At 48.4% G+C, this 27,787-nt stretch overlaps 1 protein-coding gene and 2 long non-coding RNA genes across 36 annotated transcripts in view; 1 reads left to right on the top strand and 2 right to left on the bottom strand.

The window, feature by feature from the left end:
- The window catches only part of caska (calcium/calmodulin-dependent serine protein kinase a), a 76,497-nt gene that overhangs the window by 6,214 nt on the left and 42,496 nt on the right, over positions 1 to 27,787 (top strand). For all 34 annotated transcript variants that reach the window (XM_040201478.2, XM_040201475.2, XM_040201467.2 and 31 more), the window contains exon 2: positions 26,251 to 26,363. In XM_040201478.2, coding sequence (XP_040057412.2) covers positions 26,251 to 26,363 — 113 coding nt within the window. The remainder of the gene's footprint in view (positions 1 to 26,250; positions 26,364 to 27,787) is intronic.
- On the bottom strand, positions 6,879 to 12,706 carry LOC144388766 (uncharacterized). Its single transcript, XR_013453007.1, has 2 exons — positions 11,174 to 12,706; positions 6,879 to 8,501 (listed from the first exon to the last, which is right to left on the bottom strand). It is a non-coding gene; the product is annotated as an uncharacterized LOC144388766 (long non-coding RNA).
- Positions 9,304 to 10,207, bottom strand: LOC144388767 (uncharacterized). Its single transcript, XR_013453008.1, has 2 exons — positions 9,890 to 10,207; positions 9,304 to 9,813 (listed from the first exon to the last, which is right to left on the bottom strand). It is a non-coding gene; the product is annotated as an uncharacterized LOC144388767 (long non-coding RNA).

The raw sequence follows: 27,787 nt of genomic DNA, 5'->3' as shown, positions 1-27,787 counted from the left end.
CGACGGAGCAGCTCGCAGGATGAGCTCATGAGGCAGGCGGAAGGTCGGCTGTTGAAGCGCCGCGTTTCCGAGTCCTTTCGGTGTCGATGTTCACATCGTGTCTGTGGTCGAAAAGAGGACCGTGAAGTCGAATTTCGGTAAATCGGGGTCATTGTTCAACAAGGTCCAACGGAGAAACTTCAATGTTGGACCTCTGACATCCAATCAGGCTGCTTTCTGTCCTACAGATGTTTATGCAGCTTTACCTCGTCATTGAAATGTGCTTAATTATAGTAGCTGCAATTTATAGAAGGATTGTTCTCGTAAAGCTTCAGGCATTTTGGGATTAGTAGGCCATAAATTACTATAGTGAGTAATGGATGGTGAGTAGGAGTGGTGCAGAGGACAATAATCCCGAGTCCTCTGCACGCACCATTAATGGAAGAACCTCTATTGTTCTGCAGAACCTGCATGTGTGCTGCTGCCGTAGATGATCATTTTATGGCTCCATCCAGCTGGCTTTCTAAAGGCGTCTCCATAGAGCTCTGTTATTATCCACATTGGGGAAAGATCAACCCATTCTGCCCCTACATGCTCCGTCTCATGCACATGCATGATGGGTGCCGGCAAAGAAAAAGTAGGTGGGTCAATTAGGAACAAATGCATGATGAACCTCTTTGTTTGTCCTGCTGACTGTGATTTATTAAATAGCTTTTAAGCGCTGACGGAACACGGCCGGAAGTATTTCATTGTATTTGAATGTAAAGTGTACTTGGGGTTCATTTTCTGAATGACAAAGTAGCTGCGCTGTAAATAACGACCGGTCGTAGTGCGGGATCGGGCTCAGACGGGAGCTTTTTGATTGATCGGTGTGCTGAACGGAGTTGGATCCGTTCTGTGTTTTGAGAGGCTTCGTCAAGACTTCATGTGCCGTGAATTAACACTGAATCCGATTGGAGTCTGCAGAAACACGCTCTTTTCAAGGACACAGACAAGGATCTTTAATCCCTTCACTCAAGTGAAATGCCTTTCGTCAACACTAAAATCAAACCGCAAAGCCGATACGTTTGGGCGCACTCAAATCTCACCTGTTGAGTGGCGTCGACTCCAGCTTCTGTCTATTAGTGTGCCAGCTAGTTATTCCTACCCATAAAAGCTTCCTGGTGGTACCACCTGGCCATCAAAGGTTATTGCCTGTTAATCGGTTGGCAGCACGTTCTCCTTGTGTTGTTTCTCCCGTTCGGGGACGTGAGTGTGATCCAGGATTTTGAAGTTTTGAAGTGGAAAGTTGCATCATCATCACCCCGTCAAAGTCACAGCGGCCGCGGTCCGAGTCAAACCGGCACCATACAGGGCCGCTGTGTGTGTGTGTGTGTGTGTGTGTGTGTGTGTGTGTGTGTGTGTGTGTGTGTGTGTGTGTGTGTGTGTGTGTGTGTGTGTGTGTGTGTGTGTGTGTGTGTGTGTGTGTTAACATGCTTTTATCTTCCTGGAGTGCTTCTAATGGGCTCCTATAAGACGGGAAGCATCATGTGGCAGTAATGATCACAGCCTGACCCCTAAACAATGCTTCTTATCGATTTAGAAGAGACACACACACACACATGCATTTGTCCAGCCAACCATCAGATTGTCTGTCCCTTTTGTCCTTGGTTTGATTTGTGATGATTTCATGGTGCTCGCACACATGTGTCTTTGGCCCACGTATATTTTGATGTATTATTGCACCGTAATATCCGATTCTGCGGCCGTGCTGTGCCTTACAACTCGGTTTGAATCACTGATGGCGGCTGCAGAGCAGCGCTGGGATTTGACGTGGACGTTAAGGCATTTTTAATGATGCATACGTGTGCACGTCCAAGCCGTCGAGGAGTGTAAAGCGGGGCCCCGGCGCGGGGGGGCCCCCAACGTGAGCCGGGTGGGAAGGAGCACACGGCTCAATCTCACAGTACAATGCACATTTCCCACTCCCCCTTTCACGTCGCTCTCCTCCCAACTCTCGCTTGAAATGTCAGTCTGAACGGACTGTCTCTGCTCTCCCGCCGCCGGCCTCGTGCAACGTCTCCGCCCGCCTCCTTCGGCTCCGTCTGTCGGTAGCAACGGCGTCGTTGGTCCTGCCGGAGGAGCCGCACAAAGGCTGTGCAGCACCAGCAGCGGGACCACAGGGGACGACTGGCGGTACCGCTGTCAGATTGGATCTGGCTGACTGTAGTCTCACACACCCTCCCAAATATTTACTCTTCCAATCTGTGGATTCAACTCCCAGGTGTTTGCCGGATGAGTTGAACTCCTTAAGAATGTCTCACTGATGGCAGGAGCAAGGGGGGGGCAACCACAGTGCTTTCACAAACATAAAACGCGTGTTGAAAGGGGTTAAAGTCCTCGGGTGACAACTCCCAGACCGCCGTGCCGCATGGGAGCGGCCTGTCAGTCACAAGGTAGCCCCGCCCTAAGGCATACCCGCTTTAATCCTATTTTTACTCCATAGGGAAATAATTAACGCCATGAAGAAGACTTGAACTTTGCCATTGAGACCATAAAGTCATGTTTACTGTGTTTAATGGACACCGTTGGACACCAATCGTACTAGAAACACATGCAGCTGTCCGTTCAGCTCCCTTTAAAAACCATAAAATCGCAGGTCCGCCCCGTTCTTGGTTGTTCCATCAGTTCGTATTCGACCTCTGGGGAAGTGGGCCTGCGTGTCAGGAAAATGGTCGTCCTGTATTTATAATCATGTGATTCAGAGCATTTCATTACAGAGGACCGATCAATGTAATTCTGTCTTCCTGCAGATGGATGCCGCTGCCAATTTGAGCTGCCATGACAGCGGCACATCTGTGTGCTAATCTGCTTCCTTTTTGTTGCTCGTTCACAGCGTGTGCAGCGAAAAACCAAAAGCTGTATTTTAGTCACGGGGGGTTGAAACTGAAACCCCTTTTCCAAATGCACCGGCAGCGAGTGTTCAAGAGAAAAAATAGTTGTGGACGGAGAATCAGCGTTCTGTTCACCTGCAGAGGTGAGTTATTGAGGACGGCGAGGAAACCTGGGCTGAGGTTTAGAGGAGAAAGGAGAGCTGAAATGTGCTGGAGTCAACTGTTAACTGTGACACACACACACGATATCAGCGCCTCTCAGCAGCTTTCTGGGCTTTCGTGAAGTGTGTGTGTGTGTGTTCACCTCCTGCTAAAGCGCCTGACCGAGCGAGCATCCCGGCTCATTGTACAGGTACACACACATATAAACAATGTGGTCGCCCCCTTACTGGGGTCAGGTAAACATACAGTGGCTGTGAGACGGGTTATTTAAACACAAGTCACAACTCCTCCGTGGTAAACAAACACACATTGAGTCTCTCTGACACACACACACACACACACACCCACACACACCCTCCATATGGTTGCCCAGACAGCACCTTGGTGTTTTGTTCAGCTCTCTGTGACGCCTTGCTGTCGTGTGTGTGTGTGTGTTGTCTGATATCTACGGCTTAAGCTTGTCCCCGGCACCGTGCGATAGCGTTTATACAACTTAAGTAATTGCGCCTTAATAGCATTCAACTATATTCTCATTTCTGGATAAACGTGTTGACGCCGTAGGCGCCAAAGCGATGGGAAGGCCCAGGCGCTGTCGTGAGGACTGACCTTCAGGGTTCTGTGTAATTATGCACGTTCAAAAAACAAAAGCTGCCCCACATTTCCACACCAGTGCGCACAACGCAAATGAAACCTGCAGGGGAGCACCGTCATCTGTAGAATCCGCCCCCTCCCGACTACATTATGATAAATACCATATCCAATGATGTAATGATGATGCAGCTGAAGAAATGGAGAACCTCAGGGAGTGTCCCAGGCGAGCAAAGTGTGTCCATCTTTAACTCTGATGACGGACTCCTCCTCACCCCAAACATCGTGTGCTCAGTGTGCGCCGAGAACCATAACAAAACATCCCGAGGCCGCTGCACACATCTGTATGAGTGCAAATCTAAAATGTCTAAAAATGTGTGATCCCTGCAGGTCAATTGAAGTGACTTTTCGCACTGAGACGTGTAAACCCGCTGCTATGACGACCACGACAACACAAACTCCCCGTATTGGCGACTTTTGGGATCCTTTCACCTGCTGAGTTAACGTTGCAGCATCTCCGGCTTATTGTGGACGAAAAGAGGCCAAAACAGTGCGGAGCAGACTTGTGTGCAGCTCAATGTGAGGCCGAGCTCATTAATTTACTACATTCCTCCGTGTGTGTGTGTGTGTTGCGGCGCCCCGCCACTCATCCAAATGAGCGCCCACGTGCCTCCGACTAAGTGCCGACGCCGCAGGATGCCGGCCTCCTCCGCCAGTGGCTGAACAGGAGACAGAAAGCGCTTGTGTTTTGTAGTCACGCGTGCGTCTAAATCGGCGTCGCCCCGGTCACGCGAGGCGTGTGTGATCTTAGTTTATAACGGTGTTTGAGTGAGTGTGTGTGTGTGTGTGTGTGTTTGCGACCCCCCTCGGTGTGTATGTGGGCTAATCTTAGCTTTAGCGCTGGCTTTAGCCAACGATGGGGATTAGGAGACCGAAGCACATGACGAGCGGCGCTGCCCCCCCCCCGAGAAGGAGCTCAAGTAGAGAGAAACTTACCGAACAAATCACGTTATATATCATAGCAGATTGTTGCTCATCCCTCACGTCTTTGTTTAAAATATTTTGTATGGGGACAATTGTTTTTTGGTTACGTGAACATTTGAATCTGTGTAAAAAAGAAAATATTTCTTAAAGCCTTCTACGATGGTTTAACTCCATCACATAACATCAGTGGAGTACTATTTTAAAGTATTATAAACTAGTAGAAAACGTATTAGAAACGTGACTAATGACGCGTTGCTGGTCAAACAAAGGTTGGATGAATTGAAATATTGATATTTAACACATTGATATGAATATTATGCATTTCTAACCTCCACACGCGGGTGGAGAAATGCACAGCATTGAGTTCCCCGTCTGACACGCGCACACAGGCTCCCAGACAATCGACTGTGCTGCATAGATTTAGTGCATTTCTGCACTGATGTGGGGGTCGGGGAGGGCGCTTCACAGCCGCCACGTCTTTGTTTTTCCTCCGTAGAGACCCTCCTCCGTGTGAGGTGGGAGTCGTCGTTTATTTCCTCCTGTGAGGCCTGTTTTTTTCTTCTTCTTCTTTGGTGCACAACGGGCGGCTCAGGTTGCGTTTGTGTCGCTGGTGAGAAGTTGGCAGACGCCGGCCCGGCTGGCTCTCCGCTCTTTGGCTTGGCCGCTGAGTCTCGGCGAAGTCGTGGAGCTGGCAGAAGGCTGTGCTCGGGGTGGGGGGGGGGGGCGACGCTGCTCCGGGTGTAATGATAATCGGGATAACCGGAGCTGGAACCCAAAGCTTTTCATTTTCGTCATATGCCGTAGCCCATTATTTAGGTTGCGGCCTAGCAGAGTGTTCAGAAGAGTCACCGCTTTGATTCTCTCCGCGTCGGGCCGAGTGTTTCCATCCGCACAAACGCTATTAGTGGCAGAGCCGGATGTCTGCGGCTCAGAGTCCAGTGGACGTTCTTGGAACCAGAGTCCTGCTGGATGCGTCTGGCTCTCGGAGGAGGACGTGGCCGCTGGGTGATGCCAACGACCCCGGCTCTTTTCACGGAGTAAGATCACACATCAATTGTTTGTGTAACGTAAGACGGTCTCACAAAAAGCAATTCATCACATTGTGACGTGAACGTTAACACGTTGTCCTCCATTAATAATACAGAACCAATCGTCAGAGCAAAACCTGCGTTTCATCGATATCTTCCGTGACCTTTTTGATAACACCGGCCGGCCAGTTACACTGATCAATATAGAGTCTCCGGTACTTTAATGAGTTTATTGATTGATTAAAAACAAATCTTCCCGATCAACACAAAGTATCTAATGCTCACACATCTGACTCGGCATATTAAAGAGTTGGCAGTTATATATTTCATCTCTTTGTTTCTCTACCCGTAACTATCTATATTTAAGGAACACAACATTCTCAAGTACAGTCCAAATTTCTCCGTGTTACAATACGATTTCAGTTTCAAACGTCGCCGCGCTATCCAAGCGCTCAACGTGATCACTGGGTTGCCGTGGCGATGCTCCGCTACAGACGAGCCCCAAGGCCGCTCTCTGTAGGCTGCGGGCGTCTCGCGAAAGCTTTGCGTTGGCAGGTGAAATAACGGAAGGGAAAAGAAGAATGTGGCGCAGCAATGAGAACGGGATGGAAGGAAAGCAGGTAAAAGAAGGCTTTAGAGGGAGCTCATAGGAAGCCGCCAGAGAACGCGCTCGTATGCAGCGTGCAGCTAACGGCCCTCCTCGGCCTCCTGGCATGCGGCGAGTGAAATCCCATCAATGTGACCCCCGTAATGTGACCTCTGTTAGCGGTGCTGCTGGTTTCCCGCCCTCTGCAACGTCCATTTTCTCTGGTGTCGGTGAGACGAGCGCTCGCTTCGTTAACACTCACCTGTCACATGAAATAAACGCTTATTATTTCAAGATCATTTTATGCCCAGACATTCGGATCATTTTATGAGGGCAATACATTTTTATTTCAGTTCAGATTTTTTTTACACCAGAGAATGTTGAAATATTCTAAATTAGAACGTAAAAGCACAAAATAATGGGATCTGATTACAAAAATGTGCATTGCACAACATTCCCTCGAGATGTAACACTAAATGTTGTGAGGGAGGTGTGTGTGCATGTTTAACCAACCTTGTGTTAATGTTTGTGTGTGTGTCCACTGTGTACTTTTGAGGCCATTCATTCCCATTCTGTCCTTTTTGTGTCTCCTTATTTTGTCTTTTGGGGCAGAGCGGTGTGGTGGAAGATTTTGCACAGACAATCGTTAAGTAAGAATCAAAGGCTCTGAGTCAAGTATGTCTTTTCTCCGTTTATTTCCTTGCAAGGGAAAAAGGGTCACAACAGCTACGTGGTCAGTAGACTGTCAAGAACCTCCTTTTTCCTCCCAACACATCGAGGCAGTTCTTATACCTAAACTTAGATATCGGTGGCGTCAACAGAAACCGTTAACCATCTTGTTGAGTATCTACAGTCAGGATACTGGGAACATCTTATCCATGTAAGACACGTCAGCTCTTTGACCGTGTCCTTGCTCTCCCAACATGCTAAAACAAAGGTGGTCATAGACATAACAAACACTTTGTTCAATCTCTACAGCTATGACGCTGGAAACATCTAATCCAAGTGGGAGACATCAGTTCTTATGTCAGGGCCTTTGTGACCTAAGCACTTGCAACTAATAAACTGGTTATACGAATGAAGCATTTAAAAGGGTCACATATCATTTTCCCATTACATTCCACTCTTTTGATTACATAATAATCACAAACTATGCAATCAATTTAGAATGACTACTCTAAAAATTTAACAGCTGATAATCTGCCACATCAAATATCACAAAACATTGAACATCTGGACATCGCTCACAAAACTTTTCCTGCCACAGAACAAAAACTCCCTAAAAAAACCCTCCGAAATGGGAAAATAGGAAGAAATCTGTTAGGAGAAGATAAAGACTGGAAACCTTCTCACAGGATTTGAGCGTTACACCCCAGATGTCATGTGTACAGTATTGAAAAAGAAATGAGAACATGTTTAAATCACAATACCAGAACTTGATCCCCTTTCACACAATACAGATATAGAATATTGTGGAAAGGTCATTATATCAATCATATTTACGTTACATACTAATAAATGCAGGGATAAAAGCTGTTTTTGTGAGAATGTTATTTCTCATTGTTTTAGCAAGCTACTGTGAAACCAAAAACATTTAGAACACCAGGAATGCACACAGACAGTGTGTCACTATGTCACTATGCGTACGTGTCGAGGTCGTAAGTGTTCAGCTCGTCAAGGGAGTCCGAGTCACTGTTGGGGTTATTGTCAGAGTCATTCCATGATAAGAGAGAACCACTCTTTAGATAGCTGATTACAAAATCACAAAAAGATGCTGAGATATAATGAAACTGAAGCAAGCAATAATATGAATAAAACTGTCGTGGCACAAACGACTACTGTGTCTATGTGGAGGGGTCCTGGCCGTGTTCTTCTTCTTGTGTTGGTCCGCAGGTACACGTTGGGATGTGGAGTCTGCCAACCCTCTTTCTTGTGAGGCATCCGCGTTGTAGACAGTCAACACAGATCACAATGCACTGTGTGTCTGTCGGTCAACTGCCCGTCCGTGGTCACTGGATCGGTGGTGTCGGTTGATTGACACTTTTTGTGGAGGTAGGGTCGCCTGAGCCCAGTGCTGGTACTGGATCTGGAACCTTCTTGCAATGGGATGCGTGGACCCAAGTTGCTCTTTCAGCTACCTTGACCGCTGTTTGGGTGACCAGGAGAATCTGGAATGGACCCTGCCACCGTTTAGCTTTCCAACTTTTCCTCCTGAAGTCCTTTACCACCACGAAGTCACCTGGTTGCAGTCGGTGTAGTGGACCCGTTGCTTCTCTTGGAAGTGCAGCTACAACCTGTTTTCTTACATCAGACAAAGTGGAAGACAGTCGAATGCAATAGGTTAACATGTCATTCTCGCACATTGTGGTGGAAGGGAGTGGTGTTCCTGGAGCTTCCACACCTATATGGGGAGGAACTGCGAAAAGGATTTCAAATGGGCTTAGGTTGCTGCGTGTTCGTTTCCTCATCCGCATGTACATCAGAACCAAGGGCAGTGCTTTTGTCCACGGTAGACCTGTGTCTGTGCAACATTTGGCCAGTTTTGTTTTCAATGTTCCATTCTCTCTCTCTACCGCTCCTCCACTAGCTGGATGGTATGCGCAGTGTGTTTTTAAGTCAATACCCAGGTATGCACTTAATTCTGTGATTGCTTGGTTGACAAAATGTGAACCATTGTCGCTAGAAATTTTGCTTGGGATTCCCCAGCGGGGAATGATCTCTGAAATCAAGGCTTTAGCCACTGTGGAGGCAGTCTGCTTACTGGAGGGAAACACCTCAACCCATTTGGACCACATGTCTACCATTACAAGACAGTGTTTCTTACCTTCCGATGGGGAGAGTTCCACAAAATCCATCATTACATGTTCAAACGGTCTTGCAGGCGGTGGATGTGCTGCATGATGTGACACCTGTACTGAACGACCTACATTGTGAGTTGCACATGTTATGCACGCTTGGCAGAACCTTTGTGCGTAAGCTGCAAAACCTTTTGTGAACCATGTTGCATCAATGATACTTAACATTCCCCCTTTTGACACATGGTCTAACCCATGAGTCAATCTCGCATAGTGAGGGAAGAAATGTTTAGGTAAGCATGGATTACCATTTGGACCATACCAGATGCCGTCTATGAATTTGGAGCCTGAGGAGGACCAAAAACGTCTCTCATCTGAAGTAGAGAGGGACTGCACGGCTGCAAGAGAGGAGGGAAGAGAACACATGGCCGGAACTGGGCGTGATGGTTTGGGAAGAGGACGTCTAGCAGCCGCTTTTGCAGCTAAGTCTGCTCGCTCATTCCCCTTTGCGATGTCGCCTGTGCCGGATGTGTGCGCTGCACATTTACAAACGGCAATAGCTGTGGGCAACAAAATGGCATCCAATAGTTCTGCTATCAGAGTGTGGTGTAACACTGGTTTGCCATCCGATTTGAGAAAATTTCTGTGTCTCCAGAGCGCGCCGAAATCATGAACCACGCCAAAAGCGTATCTGGAATCAGTGTGAATGGTTGTCGTTTTATCCTTAGCTAGTTTACAAGCTTCTGTTAGCGCGATTAATTCTGCTGCTTGGGCTGAGAGGTGACATGGAAGAGGGCCGGAACACAGAACAGCTGAGTCTGAAACAACAGAGAAACCCACAAGATTAGAACCAGTCAGGGGATCCCGTGTAGCAGATCCGTCAACATACATTACCATGTCACTGTTGAGCAGAGGTGTATCTGCGAGGTCTGGTCGAGGTGTGCACTGAGCTTCCAGCTCAGCCAAACAATTATGCTCCTCTCCATCCTCCGGAGTGGGGAGAAGAGATGCAGGATTGAGGACATTGCAGCGTTTTACTGTAACATTCGGCATGTCTAGGAGACATGTGTGATATCGAAGGTAACGCGCTGCAGATAAATGAGATGACTTCTGTTCGAGAAGAATCAGTGAAACCGAATGTGGAACCAATAATGTTAGCGTAGCATAGCCTACAATGTCACGAGAGGCTGTAAGAGCCTTTTCAGCAGCTGCCACAGCTCGAAGGCACTGTGGTAAGCCTGCTGCTACGGGATCGAGTTTTGCGGAGAAATAAGCTACCGGTCGTAGTTTATCGCCATGGGATTGTAGGAGCACTGATGTCATACATCCAGAACGTTCGTCAACGGTTTGTGTGAACGGTTTGTGAGGATCAGGAAGACCCAAAGTCGGAAGAACTTGTAACGCGCATTTCATGTCCGTGAAAGCTTGAGAGGCTGCAGGGAGCCACTGAATTTTATCATGCGCGCTGAGATTTTTCCCATGTATCAATGAGGACAGAGGTTGCTCGAGTTGGGAGTAATTTGGAATAAATGACCTACAGTAGGAACACATTCCCAAAAATGACATCATCTGTTTCTTGGTTTGTGGTTTTGGAAGTGTTACAATTGAGGCGATGCGTTTTGGTGATAGTGTCTTCCCTTCACCGGAAATGTTATGGCCTAGGAAATGAACGTTCTGTGAAACAAACTGTAGTTTGGATAGGCTGGCCTTGTGTCCTTCCGCTGCTAAGTGTTGAAGCAATTTGAGTGTGTCCTGTTCACACTGCTTTTGTGTTGGAGCTGCAATTAAACAGTCATCAACATACTGCAAAAGAGCTGTTCCTGGAGACAAAGTGAGGCTCTCCAAACTTTCCCTGAGTGCCTCGTTGTAGATCGTAGGTGATTCTGTGTAGCCCTGACACAAGCGTGTGAAAGTGTAAGGCTTGCCATTGAAATTAAACGCAAACCAAAACTGACTGTCAATGTCCACCGGGACACTGAAAAAAGCATTTGAGAGGTCAACCACGGAAAACCATCGAGCATCAGGTGGAACCTGTGCCATAATGGTGTAAGGGTTGGGAACATTTGGGGCTCGTGCGTGGACGGCTGCATTAACTGCTTTTAGGTCCTGCACGAAGCGCCACTCAGTTGGTTTGCCTGCATCTCTGATCTTTTTAACTGGAAAAATAGGTGTTCTTACCGGCGAGTCAGGACATGGAACAATGACTCCGGCCTTTAAGAGGGAGTTGAACACCGGTGTTATACCGTCAATGGCCTCTTGGCGCAGTGGGTATTGATGTTTGTGGGGACGGAAGTCTGATCGAGGAGTGATGACCACAGGTTGACATTTTTTGATGAGTCCCACGTCATATTTATGCGCTGCCCACAAGGTGTCTGGAACAGAACTGAGGGCAGGAGAAATAGAGGAGACATTAGTCAAAAATGTATCAGTGTGTGTGTCAGAAAATATGTTATTTTCATCCATGACATAAACAGATCTGAGAGCAGGTGTGCAAAATGCGAATGGCTGTTTAAAGAAGCCTGTCGACGGAGAGCGCATCACAAGTGGATCTGGTGTAGCCTCCCAATCTGTCAATGCCTCGCACGCTGCGACAAAGGGTCCCAAATCTCTCCATTGGTCTGTTGCTGCTTTAGACAAGGAGATGTGTGGGAAAGAAGAGTCCACATCAAAGAGGTGCTGCTGAGAGGGGGTGAGAGAAACGGAAACAGCACATTTAAGTGTGGACCAAAACAATGTCATACATGCAATTTGATCATTCAGATCCTGTAGAAATAATGCATCATATTGCTTATCTGGCCCATGTGACACATGAGCTGTGCAGTGGAGATATGAAGCATCCATGCACTCTGCCTCAGGCTGGACGCGTGATGCTGCCAGGTGGGACAGTTCTGATTGTGGGTCAACCGGAAGCCACCACTGGTACACAAACATTGGATCACATATAACTGTATTTGCCATCTGGTCAATGGCTCTGCATCTCACCACTTGCAACCCTGTAGGAGTGGAGATGAGGCTAATGCCGAAAGAACACATGAGGTCTCTGCCCATTAGATTAATGGGACAGCAAGAGGACAGCAAAAAGGAATGTTTTACTGTGATGTCTGGTTCAGGGTCAGTTGAGTCAGTGTGTGTACTGGTCATAGGTGCCGTAAATCTCTCTACAATAGTCATCCCTGAAGCTCCTTGTGAGAAAACCTGTTTTCCACTAAGTTTCTGACCTGGAAAATACTTTTGTTGTATTACAGAATGTGTAGCCCCCGAATCAACCAAAAACAATAAAAGTTTCCCTTGAATTTGCACCATAGTGGTGGGCATATTTTCAAATGATTTTCCTGAAAACTTTGCATATGTGTGTTTAAGTGAAAGCTTTTGTTGTTTTCTCAATTGCTCTGTGATGTCCACGAGAGCTTGTTGTTGCTCTGGTGTGTGTGTGTGAGTGTGAGTGTGCGTGCAGGGAGTTAGTGCAGAAAGCGTTTCTTCATTGCAGGCTGCGGTGTGTGTGTGTTTTACTTCCCTTATCATGTGAGGCCTCAGCGTGGTTGCCGTCTCCCCCTCACATGCAGCCTCCTCCCCCTCCGCCTCACGTCAATCGGAATGTGCGTTGCCACCCCTTCCTCGTCTGGCCAGTCCACGCCCCCATCCTCTACGAGGTGCATTTTGTGGACATTCTCTGTGCCAATGTCCCTGTTCGCCACAGCGGAAACACGTATCATAGTCATTGGGTGGAGACAGCTGTGATCCCTCCTGGTTCCAGGAGGAGCGTCCCCTCGTCATGTCCCGACCACGCCCCCTGAATCCGCCCCGTTGGTTGGGATCCCGTGGGCGGTCGTTTCTGGCAAGTTGAGTGACAGCTTGGAGCATAGTCAGTTGGGCGAGTTCAATCTGACGTGAGCGCCTTTTCCCCTCGTGGTCAGTTCTCTCTATGTCCATGGATTGCGCATGCGCAGCATGTTTCTTTACATCCGCGAGTCGCGAGTCTTCCATTCCAGCCACAGAGCGCTGCACATTCATTTTTATGTCGGGTAATAGTCCACTCATGAAAGCATTCTTCAGGTGTGATTCCCACGTCCCCAGAGCGTCCCCAGAGCGTCTCCTAACGCGGCGGGTTGTGGAATGCCACTGTTAAGATTAAACACTGTGAGAAGTCTTTGGTAGTAATCATGGACGGACTCACCCGCTGCCTGCTTGGTATTGTTGATGGGAGTCATATCCACTTTGTCAGGGAACAAAGTCTTTATGCCGTCGCTCAAAGCCGTGAGTGCGTCTCTGTACGGCTTATTTTGATTTGAACTCCATTCAACGTCTGCCGCACTGGTGTCTCCTGCAACCAGCTGGTTGAGCTTCTGGTAGTGAGTCGGACCCACGTGACTCATTAGAACACGTCGAATTTCAGCAAAGTTGGGCAGGAATTGCTTACAGAAGTCCATGAATGCTTCAGCAAACAGTCTTCCCGAGTGCTGTATCGGCGGGAGATGAGCCATTGCAGCTCTAATGTCCGTATCAGTCCAAGGCCGGAAAACAAGTATGGGACCTGAGTGTCCTGGTACTTGAATCATTGGGGTTTGGAGCACAGATTTTGCATCCGGGGGAACTCCCTCTGGGTCGAAGGAGGGGGAAAAAACATCTGATGTAGATGGTTGCTCTGCAATCAGTTTGTTGATGGCAGAAGTGTCCCCTCCGGTTGCTCCTGGAGAGCGAGAGCGAGTGGGGAGAGCAGCCTGTCTCTTTTCCTCCTCTTCGCCGAGGAGTCGTTCCTGTGCTGCTTTCACTGCCGCTTCCTTTTCCTCCCTCTGCCGGGTGTAGTGAACTTTTTGAGCTTGTGACCATGCAGACGAAGGTTGCTGGTTCGTAGATGAAGCAGGGTACGGCGGTGGGCATGTGTTGAGGAGAGGGCCGCCAGCCCCTGTGAGACTCGGATACAAGGGAGAAGCACATCGGTCATTTTGTTCAATAACATTTGGATCTGGTTTTTCAACCAATGTGGTTTTTGCGCATGTCAATTCTTTAGCCATTTGTTTCCTTTCTCTACATTCACATTCATCCTCCCACCATTTTAACCATTTACTTTGTTTCTCAATGTTCTCCAAGTCTTTGCCTTTTATCACCCTCTGAGATTTTATACCCTTCTCTTTTCCCTCTAAGCCTGTTCGTAACATGTTCAGTTTTATTCTACTGAAAGAACCATTTGCAGGGAACCCAAAATCTTTTGACCACTCGGGCAAAAACTCTAGAGATTGATCTCCATATTTCCTTCTCATCAGATCCACAATGGGTCCCTCCGGAGAACCCATTTCCTTTTTACCTTTACCGTGTACACCACCCATCTTTCAGGCGTGGTGAAGTATACTTTTTATTACTTAAAATATAGTCGTCACTATAAGTCTTGATTTTCTTTTACGTAGGAAAAATACAAGTTAAAACCCAACCAGAACTATTGGTTAATAAATATAGGTCAAGGGCGCAAATATCTGTTTTCAGATTACTGTCCGAAAATCCCGATATTGTTCCTGTCTTCCTGTTAGGTCAAGGGCTGGGATTTTGCGATTTCAGTGAACTCCCAAAATCCCTCCTGTCTTCCCCTTCGGTCAAGGGTCACAATTGTCAATTGCCCCTGTCTTCCCCTTTGGTCAAGGGTCACAATTATGCGTTTTCAGAGTGTTAGTCTGAATACAATCGTAATACGCAAATTGCTCCCTGTCTTCCCCCTTTTAGGTCAAGGGTCACAATAATGCGACGCAAATTGCCCCTGTCTTCCCCCTTGGTCAAGGGTCACAATTATGCGATTTTCAGATAGTTAGTCTGAATACAATCGTAAATGCGCACATTGCTCCCTGTCTTCCTCAGTAAAAAGTTGGATGCTGATGAACCGGAAATACTGTACAATTACTCTTATAATTTTATACACATTTTTCAAATAACCGGATAAAAAGACAAGTTATCATCATTAGAAGCCCAATCAAATAACCGAAATTTGGATTTTCTAAGAAGAGAGAAAAAATCATTTTTTTAAAATCCCAAAGTACTAAATACCCTTCTTTGTAATCTGTTATCACCCGTTATAATTCAGAAAGCCCCGTTTGAAAATCAGAATATCAACTTCTTACCCGATTCGTGTGAAAATCTTCCTCATCGGATCGTGTTGAAGCCAATCAGGTCTCTTTTGGTCGCCGGTCCCCTCTCTCTGAGTGTGATGAGGAATAGGGCAGAATCACGTTTGGTGGATCCTGAAGTGGCCCCTTCCCGGACGTCCTCGGAGTCCCGACGGAGCTTCAAACGATCCCACTTCTGACACCAAATTGTGGTGGAAGATTTTGCACAGACAATCGTTAAGTAAGAATCAAAGGCTCTGAGTCAAGTATGTCTTTTCTCCGTTTATTTCCTTGCAAGGGAAAAAGGGTCACAACAGCTACGTGGTCAGTAGACTGTCAAGAACCTCCTTTTTCCTCCCAACACATCGAGGCAGTTCTTATACCTAAACTTAGATATCGGTGGCGTCAACAGAAACCGTTAACCATCTTGTTGAGTATCTACAGTCAGGATACTGGGAACATCTTATCCATGTAAGACACGTCAGCTCTTTGACCGTATCCTTGCTCTCCCAACATGCTAAAACAAAGGTGGTCATAGACATAACAAACACTTTGTTCAATCTCTACAGCTATGACGCTGGAAACATCTAATCCAAGTGGGAGACATCAGTTCTTATGTCAGGGCCTTTGTGACCTAAGCACTTGCAACTAATAAACTGGTTATACGAATGAAGCATTTAAAAGGGTCACATATCATTTTCCCATTACAGCGGAAAGTTAGAAGTTCAGGACTGCGGCTATCGCTTAGAACCCTGATTACTGACCAGTGACACACACACACACACACATCTCTGCCGGCACAGTGGAGGGTCAGGAGCAGTGTTATATAAGGCTGCTGAGTGAAGTGTGTGTGTGTGTGTGTCGGACAGGAAACCTCCGGCCCCTCCCCAAACTCCTCCGAGCCCTTTTTCTGGTCTGATGCACCATGTGTGCTCATTTAAATGTCTCTATAATCATACAAACGCGCACGTAGGCGGGTCTGCCTGTGCATGCACGGATGTGTGTGGGTTCTTTTCTCTTCCAGAGGGCCAGATCTCCGCCCGGCGGGCTCGCTAACCTTCATGGACTGCAGCGTGAGCGAGGAGGAAGTGGGCGAGCCTGCATGCTGACCACTGTGCAGAGAGAGGACACAACGCGCACGCACATCCTCGCTCGTCTGAGGCCGTGGTGCTGACCCGCCTGGCCCGGGACGCGTTGTCCAGGGCCGTCTCCTAAAGGCCTCGCGGCTCCTTTCTCAAACGGCGTGTCTTTGCCCCCCCCCCCCCCGTACCACAGAGAGCAGGGATGTCGGATTATCCTTCTCAACTATGGTTGTGATTTGAACCGTGATGACAGCTTTATTGGCCTCTCGAGCTGTTTATTATCAGCCTAATTTATTCTTCCCCTCCCCTTTCGCTTCCGATGCAAAACTAGCCTGCACTGGGAATCCAGCCTGAGATCCCAAATTAGACGGGTGAAAAAGGGCCGGGCTGATAATCGGGCCTTCTGTTTATAATTTCACAGCGCTTCAATAATGAGAGCATACTACAGCACGGACGATTACAAAATTAATGGGATCATTTGTTGAATTCTTTGCTCTTAAAAGTGATGCGTGTAACCGTTTTAAGCCACGTTACATGTGATTATTCTGATCAGTGCGAATTTGTGTGATTACCATAAATAAATGACAACAAAGCAAAGACAACAACGCTCATTAAGAGGAAGACTTCAAATTCAGGTTTTCCATTTTGCTCTATTCAAGGCTGTTCATTTTACAAAGTGATATTTTTCGCTGCCTGCATGAAAAAAAAACCGAAAGACCGGACCAGATCAAGTAGTTTCTTTGAAAAAAACCTTGTCCAACCCGAGAGGATTAGCGCCGAGCTCTAATTCTCACTGGCACAAGTAGAACCTCACATAGAAAAGGATGTTTGAGATATTTGTCAGAAACACAACAAGCCCTTTTTAAAGTTTGAGGATGTGCTGCTTTCTTCAGCAGAACGTCTGAAGACTCGGCTCGAGGGGAAATTTTAATATTCCATCATTTTCAGACACTTCACTGCATTTCAGTTATGGCGGCCGACAACGAAAATGATCACGAGTTGCAACCTAACCTAATTTATTGATTGGCCGTTGAATCGTTGATTTATTCACCGCGGGTTCCTGACCTCCTGACCCGTCTATCAGAGCGACACACACGGGGCATCTTCTCCCGCAACGTTCTCACCGTGGGGCCCCCCCCCTCTCCTCTGGTGCTGCTCATCAATGATTTAGCCTGGGGGGGTGATGTCATAGACCTAATGGTCCATCCGCCCCATTAATGTTGCAGCAGATCCCTGACACAAACACACAAACACACGCTCGCTGTTCCATCATGACGAAAGGCAGCAGATGGGACTTTTTATTATCGTGTTGATTGTAATCGTTTTGGAGATCGTCTGTAGTTTTTCATCCTGTGCTAAACTGTAATTTCTTTAATTTGTCAAGCAAGGATTCCCTCTAAAATTGTCTGCCAATATTATATGAAAACGGTGGTCCACTGATTGCTGGGTAAATTGAGTTGATAGGCCAATTTAAGGAATCATTTGGCCTTTCGGTTTGTAATTAATGAAAGTAATAGGGAACGACGGTAGATCTAACATTAGTTACGCTCAATACGCTGTATGAAAAAAGGGCATTACTCACTGATCTGATGAGTACTTTAGTTAAATGTGGGCCACAAATCAGCCAGTTAATCCAGAAACTGCCTCGTCTCCCTCCGCAGACGCTCCTCAAACTGCATCCGGCAGCAAATCTCACGCTTGGCTCAAGACCCGAATCGCTCCGGGCATCCGGCAGGAAGACTCTTTCTAAATGTATTTATTTAACTAAATTTTTCTCCCGCCAAGTTGTCATCCTTTTTTATTTTTATTTTTTTCAAACGCGTTGGGTTATACCATTTTTGGGATGGGTGTCTTGTCAAATCCCACTTTGGCGTCAGAATGGAGGCACAAAGAGCGCAGAGGATGATGGAGGCGAGGTCTCCTCTCGCTCGGCCTCATGGGAAGCCGCCGCTCACTCATCCGACCGCTGCGTGGGCGCAATCACTTCCTGTCCCTCTCACAGGCCCGAGCGATGGAGGCGGCCGCTATGGGAAACACTGACACGCCCTTTAATGTAATGTTAGGACAAATGGCTTTCACTATTCATTGGGGGGGAGGGTATAGATAACCCATCAGCAACAGAAGAGAAAATTGGCCATTGGGATCGTATTGACTCCCCCTCGTGTCTCCGGGTGGGATTTATGAGTCATGAAATGACTCGTCGGTCCGTCGGTTTTGAATGAAGCATCTCTGAGTAGCTCTGTGTTTTTATTCTGGCGCCCCATGTGGACAAAAAGAGCTCATGTGTACCATTTTAGAAGACCTCATCTTCCTGCAGGAGGGGGGGCCCAGCTTCCTTGAACTTCTCAGCCACACGTTGCTTCCGTCCCTCTGCGTACGCCCAACAGACCCCTGAACTGTTGAGCGTGCACGCTGCTCGCGCTCCAGCATTCTGGATGCAGCGCTCGGTGTGGGGGTCCAGTTTCTTCATAATGCATTTTTTGCTGCCATGGCCAGTGCAGCCCCGGTGGGCGGCGGACCGGGCCAGACCCAACCGCATTAGGCGTCGCTCTGCCAGAAGGCTTTGTTTCAGAATGAGGAGTCTGTATTGTTGTAGGGGCTGCATGCGTGGGCGGCGGGCTGGAGCCGGATGTGGACTTCTTCCAGCTGTTTGTTTCCGTCTCGCTCTCCGTCTTTGTGTTTTGTTTGTTTCTCGGGGTCATTTTAAAGCTAAGCATTAGCAGTAAGGGTATTAAGGGTATTAGCGGTAAGCCTGCTCGGTAGATAACGTCCTGACTGGAGCGACTGGACCGAACCACCTTCCTGAAAACTCTTGAGGATAAAAAGCGGCGAGCACAAAGATGTTGGAGCACAAAATGTCTTTCCAGAGCTGCTGCGTTCACCCCCTCCCCGTCTCCGCTGTGATCCCACATTAGCACATCAGAGCCAAGAGACGTTCCACGAACTCCTCCTTCCCGACCCGCCGAGGGGCCGCGGCTCCTTTTTTGAAAAAAGGCGACGAAAGGGTCTAATCGCAGAGGTTAATGGGAATTAATTCTCTGATTTGGCTGCCGGTGGCGTCAGCGGTTTGAAGGCTCCTCGAGCAATATGCCGATTTCCAGCGTGTCGGAGTGACGGCTCTGGTCCACGGGATTCAGCCGGGGCCGCTGGCCACCTTTTTTAGGTGTTCGCCTCACCTTCAGCGATGACCTCGGCTGACATGGCTGCGGTATTCCTCAAAGGCTCAGGGCCGTAAAAAAAAATATATAGGCCTACGTATCTTTTGAATGCACTTGTTTTCGTTGGAGGAATATCTCAACGTTGTATTTTTTCGGGGGCTTTTTAAGTGTTGTCGCATCACAAGAGAACACCGTATTCCCACAATTCTCCAGCGTCTGTTTACTGCGCCGCTCTCCTCGGCTCGCATGTCACCTCTTTGTATCTGAAGGGATTGGAGAACAGCCACTACATCAAATATGGGCAGCTTGTATATTTTATTGTAGAGACGACTACGGGGGTAATGGGGGGGGGGGGGGGGGTGAAGGGCTGGATGAGCATGTAAATGACAGTTGAAAGGGAATCGTTGAGTTACTGTGTTGTTGTTGTTTTTTTTGTTGTCCTCCATCTCGCCGATTTTTAATATTTTCCCCACGCGGGTTTGGATGTGATTTCCTGCCTTGGTCATCTAGCGTTGCCCATCCTCCCCCCCCCCCTCCGTCTCCCCCCCATTAGCGACGCAGTTCAGGAGCGCTTAGTTAACCACCAAATCTGTCTAATCTGTGAACGCCGTCACTGTTTAACACACGGAAAACAGCTGGAGCGTCACAACATGTAGACGCCGGGGGATAATCACACCGTGCACCACCAGCAGCATTAACGCCGACGTCGGGCTCCAAGTGTTAAAGCCGCCTTTGATCGTACAACGCGCGCGTCTGAACACCCGGTTGGTCGGAGTAAGCCTGCTAGTGCCACACATCAAAGTGCGAGAACACCTCGCGCTCGGACCAGCTTCTGGGCCACGCTTTCTTATTTGGGGAAAGCCTGTAAACTTTTCTGCTGTGTGTGTGCGTGTGTGCGTGTGCGTGTGCGTGTGTGTGTGTGTGTGTGTGTGTGTGTGTGTCTCCATGGCTCTGCCTGATCCCCATGGGAGCGTAAATAAGCTGCTCTGCCTCCTTACATAAGCACTCTGCCTGAGAGATGACGCCATAGAGACAGACATGGGGGGAGGGGAGGTGTTTGAGAATTGGGGGGGGAGAGTGGAGGTTAGATGAAGGTGTTTAAGTGCTGTTGGTTTCAAGCATTTTCATTTGTACCTAAAAACATTTTAATAATCCGTCTTTTGTTCAAACTAGTGTTTCACTCGCTCCCTCACTTCCTCGGCCGCCGTGTCCCGTGGTTCCTCTGCGTCTGGCTGCACGGCGAAGCCCCTCGGCCGGGCCGGTGCTGCTGGGAAATGTCAAGCATCTAATTGAGTTCCCTTAAAGTTGTCATTGCACAGGCACGGCACAGGCGGCCACACAAACGGGTCTGCGCTCACAGCCGCACATGGAGACCCCGCTACGATCAGAAACACTGTGTGTGTGTGTGTGTGTGTGTGTGTGTGTGTGTGTGTGTGTGTGTGTGTGTGTGTGTGTGTGTGTGTGTGTGTGTGTGTGTGTGTGTGTGTGTGTGTGTGTGTGTGTGTGTGTGTGTGTGTGTGTGTGTGTGTGTGAACACATTGAGCTTCATTAGGCTTCTTGTCTCACTCGGCTGCTCCGCCTTGCAGAAAGTCTGCTTCGCATTTAACTTTAAAAGATCACCACTATCAATTCTGTTCCACTGTCTCCGTGTAGTCCTTTGGCGCATGAAATAAAGTACAAAAGAGTCACAGTGGGATGCAAAATGTACCCAATCCGGCTCTGCAAGAAAAATCCCCCCGGCAATAACCGCTGTTTTCCCTTTCAGAGTCTATTTACATGCACGTTAACCTGTGGATAATGTTTAAAGAGAACATATTCATCTACCTCCATATAGTTTGGTGAAACCAGAATTTGGTCACTGACAATCTGTGATTTCTACACAAAACATGAGGACAATGTGGGTAAAATGACGGTTGCATGTGCTACATTTGTGCTCCGGGCAGATAATCCACCAGTGCAGCAAAAAAACAAAACTCAAACCACTGGCGTCCCACCTTCCGTCACACGGCAGCCAAAGTGAGACGGATCAGGTGATGGGTTGAGAGGAAAAAAGGGGAACGCTCCTTTTTAAGAGGGCTTATCGCTTTCAGTACGACAGAAAGCGCTTTAACTACTGAACTGAAGCACATCAAACATTTGCTCAATTTTGATTCTCTCTCCCGGAAAAAAAGGCTTAAGCAATTACGGTGACACGAGGTCATGACTTTATTTCAGTTGTGCTGATGATCACGTTAGAGAAACTCTAACGTGTGTGTGTGTGTGTGTGTGTGTGTGTGTGTGTGTGTGTGTGTATACACTGCTGTGTATCGGCAGGCTTTGACCTTTGACCCTCATAGCAGCAGAGAGAAGCCTTATAATACTGCGTACACTTAATACAAGCAGCATAGCGCTGCATCCTTGACAGCGTCTCCCCTGTTATGTATAATTAAACCCTATTAAAGGCAGTCAGGCCGTTGCCATCCTCTCACTTTCTCCGCCGTGTTTGCCTTTGTATCTTTTTCCCTTGGGCCTCTTTGTTTTATTTTTCCTCTCGCCGTTGACTCGGCCTGTAATTTGTTCACTGCACAAACTGCCGACTCGTGGGTTTTCCCTCGATCGCCCGATCCCGTTTGCTCTGCTTCCATGTCCCTAAATGCACCGAGCCGCGCTCTCCGTTCTTTTTACCGTACTTGTATTTCTTTGGTTACCCGAGCGTACAGAGCGGTGCGACACAGCGAGGAGGCGTAACGATGATTACGTCCACGTTATTCGTACGCCACCGTGATCTCGCGGGAAGTGGCGGCGCTAGACGAGGTGAGGCCTCCCCCCCGGTGACGGTCGGCGCGCTGCACCCGTCCCCGCGTTTGTCGTAAAAGCCGCTGGCATTTAGGGAATGAGACTGATTGATTCGCTGGGCGGTTGGGAAAGGCGCTCGGCCCGCGAATCACCGTTTTACTACGCCAACACACACGCGGTTGGACGGCGTGCGGTGCTGGGCGACCCGTCATTTTGACGAGGCCGTAAACTCCCCCGAGACGCCTGCACGCACACACACACACACACAGAGTATAGCCCCATTGACCTCGCTGACTGGGAGGACGGGCCGAGGAGGAGAGTGCAAAGGTCACCGGTTGGCGAGCGAGCGAGCGGGCGGGGGGTGGGGGGGTCGTCGATGGGACTCGAGGTCACGCGCGTTTTCTAGAGGTTCTAGAGTCCGCAGAGATTATTAGTGGTTTCCTTCTTCAGAACGCCACGTGCTCACCAGGTTCAGTGGAATATTACTCCTCACACATCGCAGCGACGGACGGCTCAGACGATGGATTGTGAACTCCGCAACACGTCGAGACCTTCAGAAACCCATTTAGTGTAATTACGAGGCGATAATGAGTGCATAAGTCAAAAATCCCAGGGGGAAAAGGGGGGGGGGGGGGTCAACTTATAACCTACTTGATATAATGAGCAAATGAAGCGAATTTAAAGCAACCTTGATCAGCCCCCCCTCCTCCATAATTCACCAAGTGCCTCATGGTGTAGTTAATAAATCCATAGAAACTGACATTCTACAGTGGAGTCTGGGTTGGAAACATTTGCAGAGGCACAAAAGGGGGGGGGGGCCCTCCTCTGCCGCCGCTCTCTCTTCCCCCGCCATGTGTCTCCTCTTCTGTTTGCCCCCCCCCCGTCCGCCTCCCCCCCGCTTCCTGTTATTTCAGTGCGGGTGGCTAAAGTGCAGGAATCATCAGCCCGCCCTGCAGCTGACATCTATTCAGGGTTTAATGGCTGCCGCTGCGAGCAGCTGAGCCTCCATTTAGAGCCCGAATGGCTCCTCCCGGTGAGCCCTTGATTTCTTCCAAGTCGCCCGGTTCCGCCTCTTGAGCCGCCCCCGCGCTTCGAAGCCGTTTCTCCCCTCCCATCATGCCCCCCCTCCTCCCAAACCCCCTCCCGTCTGCCTCCCTTCACCTCCCCTCCACACGTATTTCTAAAGCTGATCTTTCCTGCTGGTGATGTGTGAGCAGGATCGATTGTGACCCTTACACCTTTTTTTTAAGGCTTTCCCAGGCGGCCGTGAACAAGCCTGGGAGCCTGGCCGTGAACACACACACACACACACACACACACTGGTATCGGATGTAACCTAGACACAACTCCTTACAGTATTTGTAACATTAAAGCTCTCGTTATAAATAGTTAATTTAGTCTGAAGGATTTAGTTTCAGTTTCTAAATGAGCCGTCTTGAGTCCTGTTTGTCCGGCCTTTTGTTTTTAACCTTATCCCCAACTTGTTACATTTGTCTCTTTTTGAGCTGCAGTATTTATTCAAGTCTCTGTATTTTTCTCCATCACTTGCCCGCCTCTCTCCCCTCGGCCCTCTTCTATTTGTCCCGGCTTCCTCCCGGGCCTCTTGTTCCTCGCTGTATAGAGGGCTGCCTGGAGCGAGGCCTGACATTTGCAGCGGCGCGGCGAGTGGGAGCGGGGGGAGGATAGGGGGGAGGATAGGGGGGGGTGAGAGGCGAGGCGACTAGACGGTGGCGTGGAGGCAGATAACGCAGCAGAGGAGAACTCCACTGCATCACTAATGAGAGCTCTCTGACCCGGTGGACCCGCTCGCACTAAAGTTTGGGCTGACGCGTGTCCCCGCTGGAGTTTGATTCCAAATAGACTTTCTTTTTTTTGTGTGTGTGTGTCGACTTCCTGAAAATTGACGAATTGTTTGTTTGCAAGCTGGTGTTATCTTTCCGTTGGTAGATTTCCCCGGGGAGCCAAGAGAGAGAGTTACAATCTGCACGTTAGCATCCAGCGCAGCTAGTCAGCTAATAGGCTCTTTAATAAATCTGTTTAATTGATTTGATGGCATGTATGCGTGTTGTAAACGCTTTACAGGATGCTTTGCTCTTCAGTCTAGATTAAAGACACAAAGATACTTTCTCTGTCAATCAGGTTCATCTGATTCGTTTGTCATGTGACTCAGCTTGGACATTTGTTTGTGACCTTTTTATTTACGAGCGTCTCAAACAGAAGACTGTGTGCACACAAGTAAACACACACCAACAATCAGCAATATTTAACAACCACTAATGCAGCACCTCTTTGGAACGTGTTTATTCAAGGAGCACCTTTTGATTTGCCACCCGAGAACCCCAGTGATTGCAACGCGGGCCCCCCCCCCCACTCCACCTTCCCCTTCCCACCCCCACCGGGGAGCCCTGCAAACAGATGGATCTAGTGGTTTAATGCGGAATTTACCGTGTGTGTGTGCGCGTGTGTTTATTAGTTAAGTGCACACAGAAGCAGCCTGTGAAATAAATGGCTATCATGGGATGGTGATGTGGGAGCAGTGTGGAATCTTCCTGCTCACCAAACGGGGGGGGAGGGGGTGAGAAAGTTTGACTGCATATAGCAGAGAAACCTCACAACTTTTGGTTTTATTAGCGCTTCCCATGTTGTTTATCTCTGAGTTTGAGCCGTGTTTATACTGTGTGTGTGTGTGTGTGTGTGTGTGTGTCCTGTCTGCTTGGGCACCGTGCCGTCTTACCTCACCCTTCTGACGCTAAGCAGCTTTAGCTTGATCACCATCTGTTCAACCAGTCATTGCACAAAGACTGCCTCACACACACGCACACACACACACACGCACACACGCTTGAGCAGCGCCGCTTGTGTTCAAACAGTGTTGATGTTTTGTGCGGTTGTGAAACAGCTGCTTTCTCATCAGAGCTGAGGTTGTGCTGCGGGGTGGCATTTGCTGTGGGATCAGTGCAGGTGATGTGTGTGTGTGTGTGTGTGTGTGTGTGTGTGTGTGTGTGTGTGTGTGTGTGTCCCAGTGGACGATGGAAAGTAAGAAGATAGAAATGCATTTTGATTTAGAGGCTGGAGAAACGAGTGACCGTGACTTTAGGATTTTAGTGTCCTCTGGCTCATCTTTGTTTTATAACCTGGTTACAAGCAAAGGAGAGAATCCTGGCTGAAGTGGTGAATGAAATGGAAAGGATCAAATAACCATACAGACCAGTTTAAAATGATGAGTTGAATGTTGCTGAGCTCTTTTTCTGGGAATTATTAGAGAGACCTCATGTATCTACACACATGCATATCATCCATGCGGTTTTCTACCTCCGGTCACACTTTCATCTGGGTCATCTTGATTTATGCGATCATCAGAGCTGGAGTTAGAATCGGCGTCACCAAGGTAACGGGCAGCAGACTTGTGTCTGTAGCTGGGCGTCTTGACTTTGTGTCTTTTGGCATTTCATGCAGAACAAGTCTGTGTCGGGAGCAAACATACACTTTATGATTGTGATCCAGATCATTGAACCTCATCAGCCTCCACAAATAACTGCAGCTACACGGCACTCTCACACATGAATCCCTCACATTACAGTCTGTGCAGAGGGACTTTCCCTCGCCTTCGCCCCAGTGCATGCTGGGATAGGTTTCAGCCATAGGCAGGTGTAGAAACTTGATGGATTGGATTATTCGTTCGCTGCTTCCAGCAGGTTTTGCCTGTTTGGTGTTTGTTTTTTTTCCTTCTCACACAATGTCGCTCTACAATTAGACCCAGTTATTAAATGATGGTCACAAGATATTCGAAAACTTAACAAAAGGAGTCACCTTGTGTTTAGAATTTGACTTTGGGCACACAAAACTCATAAGCCTCTTCCCAAACCATTTAACTACCTTCAACAGCAATTGGATTGTTTCTTTTATCTAATTTGGGCTCTTTTGTGCTGCTTTGTGCTTTTGCATCAGAGAGACAAGATAACTGATGAAATTAAAAGTGCTACAATCATCATATCTTTAGATTAATGGCTCACCGGGATGGTTTCATAGCCTGCAACGTGTCTCTTTTAGTTCCATCCTCTCTCTACGCTCACCAGACGATCAGAGATGTAGCTGGCTGTGTCCTTTTAACCGTGTGCACTAAACGCCTTCTTCTCTCCCTCCGTCCCCAGGGGTCCCTTCAGCGAGGTGAGGAGATGCATCAACAGAGAGACGGGCCAGCAGTTCGCGGTGAAGATCGTGGACGTGGCCCAGTTCACCTCCAGTCCCGGACTCAGCACGGAGGGTAAGGGGTGGCCTCCGCGTTCCAGCCTCTCTGTGACTCAGGATACTGGCGTCTTCCACACTGCTAAAAGCTAAAGGCGGCGGAGAGGTCCGACGCTCGTCCTCGTTTCAGTCCATGTCGGCCTCCATCCCCTCCGCCGCTCGCAGGCACACACGGGACTCCATCGAATCCTCTTCTGTTCATTGAAGCGCTTACTTACGGGGCCACGCTGAGGGCACCTCGAGACGACGTCTTTTAGGAAAGAAGTGTAGCACAACGGCACTTCGCAAATGATGCTGTACATTTGTTGTATAACGGAGGAGTGCAGGTTGAAGAACAAACCGATTCCTACTCATATTATCCGACGAAGCGGAGCGTTTTGTAACTGATCAAGTATGAAAAGTAATAAAAAAAACACACAACCTCCTATTTGCACAATGTAACTAAGCAGATGTTGTTGCAAAATTCAGGGCGCGGATTGTCTAGACGAGGCGGACGTCTCATCAGATATCTGCCACTGGCCGGAGGGATGGAGAGATTGAATTGAAGATATACTTTGGTTTTCCTCGGCTGGTAGAAACTGAGACGTCTGAATAGAGATTTCAAGGAATGCGGTTCTTTAATAGAGGAGGAGGAGGAAGAAGAAGAAGAAGGCGGCCTCCGCTGTGACGCAGCGTTACTGCTGCCAGTTTGTCCAGCAGGTATTTATAGAAAGCGAAGAATAGACGGTACTTAGCAGCACAGCGTAAGCGCGGCCCCCCCGCCGTGCCGTGTGAGGGGATTTGGTTTCGCTTGTTCAAATGGAAACAATAGACGCACAAATTGTATCACCGACGCACAGAGGAGAGGAGAGAGGGAGAGGAAGAGAACCTCCTAATCTTTCCTCAAACCCGCGGCCGCTTTTTACTTATATTCTACTTTATTTTCATGTGCCACACTTTCCTTTTCTGCAAACAAAAGAAGCTCAAAAATGCCCGAGCCCATAAAAATAAATCTCAACACACGAGGGAGCGTCATTGAATGAAACGCTCATCCCCTCTCAGCCATTCAGCGCGTATTTATTTCTTATTTGTTTCCATCGAGCCCACATTTGTTATCCGCCCTGTGAGGTCTTTTGTGTCGATCTGGTGATGCACACGTGCGACGAGTTCAGGGTAATTAATGTTTCTCAGAGGAGCTTTAGCTGCCACATTACACAGCCGCCTTCTTTACCCCCTCTAATTCCCCCTCGCTGACGGAGAGGGCGTAATCCGCCATGACAGGGCCGCTGCTCGGTTTACTTAGGCAGACGCAAAGTGCTCAGCCGTTCACGCCGCGATCCCCCACAAAGCATCAGTCCTCACGCTGTCAAAGTGAGATTTAAGATGTGGTTCGTCTGTTGTGCCGGAGCCAACAGAAGTCCTCTGCCAGAGAGGGGGGGTGGGAGGGGGGGCCAACAGGGCCGC

This window comes from Gasterosteus aculeatus, chromosome 16, assembly GCF_964276395.1.
Source record: "Gasterosteus aculeatus chromosome 16, fGasAcu3.hap1.1, whole genome shotgun sequence".
Lineage (NCBI taxonomy): Eukaryota > Metazoa > Chordata > Actinopteri > Perciformes > Gasterosteidae > Gasterosteus > Gasterosteus aculeatus.
Note: the sequence above shows the minus strand (reverse complement) of the source record. Positions and strands in the feature narration are given on the sequence as shown.